The sequence below is a fragment of the Drosophila kikkawai genome, chromosome X (assembly GCF_030179895.1).
Source record: "Drosophila kikkawai strain 14028-0561.14 chromosome X, DkikHiC1v2, whole genome shotgun sequence".
NCBI lineage: Eukaryota > Metazoa > Arthropoda > Insecta > Diptera > Drosophilidae > Drosophila > Drosophila kikkawai.
Genome location: NC_091733.1, coordinates 3,091,098 through 3,096,827, shown reverse-complemented (window position 1 = coordinate 3,096,827; position 5,730 = coordinate 3,091,098). Strand labels below are relative to the sequence as shown.

At 46.0% G+C, this 5,730-nt stretch overlaps 2 protein-coding genes across 2 annotated transcripts; one reads left to right on the top strand and one right to left on the bottom strand.

Moving 5' to 3' along the window:
* The first annotated feature begins 338 nt into the window (after nucleotides 1–338).
* On the top strand, nucleotides 339–2,759 carry LOC138929202 (uncharacterized). Its single transcript, XM_070288515.1, has 2 exons — nucleotides 339–778; nucleotides 2,609–2,759. Exons 1-2 carry the CDS (start codon nucleotides 339–341, stop codon nucleotides 2,757–2,759), a joined length of 591 nt encoding a protein of 196 aa, XP_070144616.1.
* Nucleotides 2,760–2,798: 39 nt separating this feature from the next.
* Nucleotides 2,799–3,377, bottom strand: LOC121502198 (uncharacterized). The gene is made up of 2 exons (XM_070288514.1): nucleotides 3,364–3,377; nucleotides 2,799–3,279 (listed from the first exon to the last, which is right to left on the bottom strand). The coding sequence occupies exons 1-2, from the start codon at nucleotides 3,375–3,377 to the stop codon at nucleotides 2,799–2,801; spliced, it is 495 nt and encodes a 164-aa protein (XP_070144615.1).
* Between the last annotated feature and the right edge of the window lie 2,353 nt (nucleotides 3,378–5,730).

Genomic DNA, 5,730 nt, shown 5'->3' with positions numbered 1-5,730 from the left:
TCTACGCTAGACGCCATTGCGAGGGTAGTCAAAGTGGCGCAGGATGCCGGAACCAGGTGGAAAGGAGGAAGCAAGTCCCTCTGCCTTGTGGCCACCCTGGACATCAGGAATGCCTTCAACTCGGCACACTAGTTGCAGGTCTGGAGTTGGAGGCCCACAAGACGGAAGCTGTCCTTATCTCGAGCCGCAAAGCGGTGGAGACTGCCAGCGTTCTGGTTGGAGGGACGAGGATCCGATCGCAGCGGGCGATCAAGTACCTGGGCGTCCTCAACTATACTCGTCTGTCCTTCAAAAAGCACCTGGATTACGTCCACTAAAAGGCCAGCGGCACGGTAGGAATGCTCTTCAGGAGAGCATCCTCCTCCACGAGAGGACCAAAGCAGTATAGAAGGAAACTCCTTTCATCAGTGGTGACCGCGCAGATCCTGTATGTGTCATCAGTTTGGGCTGAAGCTGCATCGGTCAAAAGCTACATACGAGGAGTGGAGGCGACCTACAGACTGTGCGCCATCAGGATCGCGTGCTCGTTCCAGACTATCAAGGAATACGCAGCATTGGTCATCGCAGGGCAAGTCCCACTGGCGGAGCTTATCCGGGAGAGGAAGGAGATCTTCGTGACCATGCAGGGCAGGAGGGCACTGCCGTCTAGAGCCGAGCTTAAGGCTGCCGCCAGAAGGAGGAGCATGGAGAACTGGAAGTCTCAATGGAACTCCTCTTCCGGCCGTTGGACGCACAGACTCATCCGAGACATAGCGCGATGGGTAGAGAGGTCCCATGGGTAGGTTAACTTCTACCTGAGCCAGGTGCTAATTGGCCACGGATGCTATCGTCAGTATTTAAAGCGCTTCTGCCACGAGATGGAGGATTGGTGCCCGAAGTGCGGATCTGGTATTGTGGAAGACGCGCAACACGTGCTCTTTGGTACCGAAAATGCTCGAAGACCAGAGAGTGTGGGAAGCGGCAGACTCATTTGCCGCATACGTGACCCTCAGGACCCTGGAGCGAAGGCGGAAGTAGGAGTAGGGGCATTTGCGCCCGCGAAGCAATGCCAGGCGCACGGTGTGAGCTCGTATTTTTACGTATATTTTCCGTTTTTGTCTTTTCTGTATTTGTATTACTGATATGTAAGAAGTAGCGTGAAAAGTGAAATATATATCGGAGACCTATGAGGTGGTGTCGCAGACATCGGTTCATCCTCCATGATTCTGCAGTTTTTCGAGTTTCGCACAGCAAGTCGCCTGGGTGATGTTCCTCGTCCGTTCTGAATTGAATTGCCATTCACCTGTCATCGCTCTCTTCTCTATCTCACCACACCATTCATTTATTTCACCATGCTCTCGCCGCACACTACTCAGCTGAACTACCCCAGGCGCCATGCTCAATTGAATTACACTCAAATGATGTTTACTCAACTCATCAGAATATTACACACTTCTTTACTCTAAATCGGGCTCATTATTTCGGTTACACTCGAATTTAACATAGCTAGCTTTACGAATCTACGACACGGCCTTCCTGACATTTCACGCGTCCTCGCGTGTCATGTCTCTTTTGTTTCTCTATTTGGTCTAAACTTAGCACTTCAATTTATTTGTTTCATTCATATCAAGGTAACATGACATTTCATTCAAACATTGAATTTTGAATCAGTATTATCCAAATCATAAAATTATTTAGTTAATTGAATTATATTTGCGTTCCTTGCCTTGCTCAAATTTCTTCTTGCTTTTTTTTTTTTTTTGGCATGTCACTCTGTGATTTCATTCTTTTCTCGTAACATGACTCCTACTCAACATCTCATCAATTTACACTTTCAGGCTCTTGCTGCACACCTTGCAACGCTTACACGCACCTCTTATGTCACGGTCTCTGGACCCTCATAGCCCCCGCCATGTAGTTCCTGCGCAGACAACTACTTGGTCCGGCTGCAGCCTTATAAATGATTCAACCTACGAGTGCCTCAGCCGGCGAACTCTCGTATTGATCTACATCCACCTCAAGAAGCATCGCACGCAACTGCTCGTGGGCATACTTATAAGTTCGCTACTTAAGAGATATCAAGACATATTGGTCACCATCAAGCTTTTCTATTATGACAAAGGGTCCTTTATACTTCGGATCCAGCTTTGTTTGGTGCCGTTCTTCATTTTTGAGCAGGACATGGTCGCCCCCAGAATAACTAACAATCTTAGCTTTATTTTTATCAAATCGTTGCTGTTCGCCCAATTGCGAACTGGCCGGTACGGCAAATTATGTTTCAAATAAAAATTAAAGTGCGGACACAAAGATGGGCTTCTCAACGCTTTCGATTCCAGATTGCGAGTGATTTCACATTTTATTCAAGCTCCTTCTTGGGCTGTTTGATTTACAAAATAATGGGTTCTTGAGTGAGTGAGTAAGAGAGAGGGAGAGAGCTTTTTCGCTATATGAGCATGTAAGCTCAGCTCTATGATCTTAGGTTCTAAATGTAAACATTGGGTTTCAAAGATAAGCTGCCACTGAATTGCCTGAACATCGGCCGCGTTGACAGCATGCATGCTTCAACACATAGGAATAGGTGCAAGGTGAATAGACCGCTTGTATATGCCAGATTTTGTTCTGACTACAGCTACGCGAACCTTCCCATCATGTCCTGGAATGACCTCTACGACTACGCCTGTTATCCACAATTGGGGGGGAACGTTGTCTTCGTGAATCGCCACCACTGTTCCGACTTGAAGATTGTCCACGCCTTTGGTCCATTTTCCCCGCTGCTGTAGGCTCAGTAGATAGTCTCTCGACCAGTCGCTCCAAAATCGCTATTTGATCGCTGAGACTAGCTGCCATCTCTGCAAGTACGTGAGGTTGCAGTCTGCCTTTTGCTGCGCGGATGCGGGTGGCAGCGTTGCTAGCGTTGTGCCTACGAGTAGATGCGCTGGTGTGACGACCTCTCCCTCGTTGGGACTGCCACTGTCCACGATGAGCGGCCTCGAATTTAGAACGGCTTCCACCTCCACGATGACCGTATGCAGCTCGTCCTCCTTGAGAATTGCCTTGTCCATAGCCTTCAACAAAAGGTGCTTGGCCGACTTTACGGCCGCCTCCCAAAGACCGCCAATGTGTGGCGCTCTGGGCCGGATGAATTCGATGGTGAATCGGTGTGCTGCAGCATACGACATGATGCTCTGGTCGTTGGTGCCGAAGGGTTCCATGTGCTCCTTGAGGATTCGTGCAGCACCCACAAAATTTGTAGCATTGTCGCAATAAAGTTTGACTACAGGGCCGCGGCGACCCAGAAACCTGGATATGCATAAAATAAATGTATTAGATGTCAAGTCTTTCACGATTTCCAAATGAACAGCCTATGATGCAAAACAGACGAACACTGCTATGTACATCTTTATCGGCTGCTTCCCACGAATTCCTAGGGAGACTTTGACTGGGCCAAACAGATCGACTCCGCTTACTTCAAAGGGTCTATTTCCCTGTAGTCGATCCTTTGGTAAATTACCCATTATCTGTGATAGAAGTTTTGGTTTGTAGTGAAAGCAATGGACGCACTGCCTTACAATGGCACTGCACTCACGGCGCGCGTTTATTAACCAGGTTGATTGTCTTAAAAGTCCCACCAACGACCTTGGTCCCGCATAACAGTTGGTTCTATGTAAGTGTCTCAAATATAGATTCACAAATTTGCAGTTCTTTGGCATTAGTAAGGGAAATTTAGCGTTGTGCGCAATGGGGGCATGTAGTAGACGACCACCTACCCGCAGCAGGGAGAATGATGAATTCCCAAGTTGTTCCACCGAGACAAAGGGATTTAACTTTTGAATTCCCGCACGCAAATTGGCTGATTTCTCCAGCTTCACAATTTCATCTGCAAAGGCTTTCTGTTGAACCGTTTCTACTACCTTAAGAAATGCCGTTCCCAATTCGTCCGCTGACGGGCAAATTGAATTCCAAGTAGCATTTTTTCGAAGGTTAATAAATCGATAAATGTAGGATACTATGCGAACCACCTTTAGATAAGAAGATGACCTTTCTACAATATTGAGAATCGGGTTTGGCTCACCATCGGCCGCGATAAGAGCGACGCGTGACTTTTAGAATTCTAATTCTGACTCTGTTTTTGAGAGCTGAAAGTGCGAGTTTTGCGGCCAGTATTCCGCTTCTTTCTATAAAAAACTAGGACCATTGTACCAAAACGAGGTATTTAGCTCATCCACAGAGCATCCTCGCGACACTAAATCCGCAGGATTTTCTTTTGTTGGCACATGCCGCCAAACCGCTGATGACACAATGTCCTGAATATCAGCAATTCTGTTCGATACAAATGTAGCAAGCTGGGATGGGTGAGTTTGTATCCAGTGAAGAACTACTTCCGAATCGGACCACAGTACAACGCTCTCTACAGGAAAGTCAATAATGCTACGAACTTCTTCCCACAGTTTGCTAACAGATGCGCCGCGCATAATTCCAGTCTAGGAATAGTTTTTGTTTTTAAAGGGGCTACTCTAGATTTTGCTGTTAATAAGTGCACAGATACCCCGCTTGGATCAACCACTCTGACATATAGGCAACACCCATAGGCTCGTGTAGAAGCATCTGCGAACCCATGAATGTGACACACTGCTTGCTTGCTTGTTTCGTCAAACCTCGGTATAGTCAACTTTTCCAACAGTGCAAAGTCATTTTTTACTATGTTCCACCTATTTTCAAATTCTTTGGGAACAGGATCATCCCAGTTTAGACTCAAGAGCCAAGCCTCTTGAAGAAATATTTTTGCTTTGGTTATAATTGGGCATAACAAACCCAACGGATCAAAGAGAGTAGCGATAAAGGACAAGATTGATCTTTTGGTCACCAACTGATCAGAAGATACCTTACTAACGCGATACTTAAACACATCTGCCTGCGGATTCCATATTAATCCAAGTGTTTTGAGGTCTTCAAGATCTCCATTTCTGCATTCGATTTGGTATACATATTAGTTTCACAATTCGAAGCCCATTTTGTTAGAACAAAGCCTGCAGGTTCCAATATGTTAACGAGTTCTCGACGAAGAATGACTATTTCTTCTTCTGTATCTGCTCCAGTGAGCAGATCATCAACGTAAAAAGCTTTGGCAAGTGCTCTTGCACCTCTAGGATGTGATTGTAAATGACTGTCGCTGAGATATTTTAAGCATCTAACTGCAAGAAAAGGGGCACTTGCTGTTCCATATGTGACAGTATTCAGCCGATAAATTTCTAAGGGGCTTACAGGATCTCTTCTCCATACAATTAACTGGAAAATTCGCTGCGCCTCGTCAATCTCCACTTGACGGTACATTTTAGTTATGTCTGCCACAAGGGCGAATTTGCGACAGCGAAATCTAAGGAGAGTTGAATATAAGCATGCTAGTATTGTAGCTCCTACCATCAGAAGGTCATTAAGCGACATTTGCGAAGTAGTCTTGCAAGATGCATCAAACACCACTCTTAGCTTGGTGGATTTGCTTTGTGGACGTTCCACACATTGGTAGGGTATAAAACAATGTGGATCTTTCGGTATTGACCCCTCGATTGCAGTCATATGCCCAAGAGCCAAATACTCTTCCATGAACTGATTAAACATTAATTGTGTGTTCGGATTTTTGGATAAGCGTCTCTCTAGCGATAGAAACCGCCTTCTTGCCATCTCAAACGATGATCCGAGACATGTTGGGCTTGATTTGAAAGGTAAGGATACTTGCAATCGACCTGAAGGTAA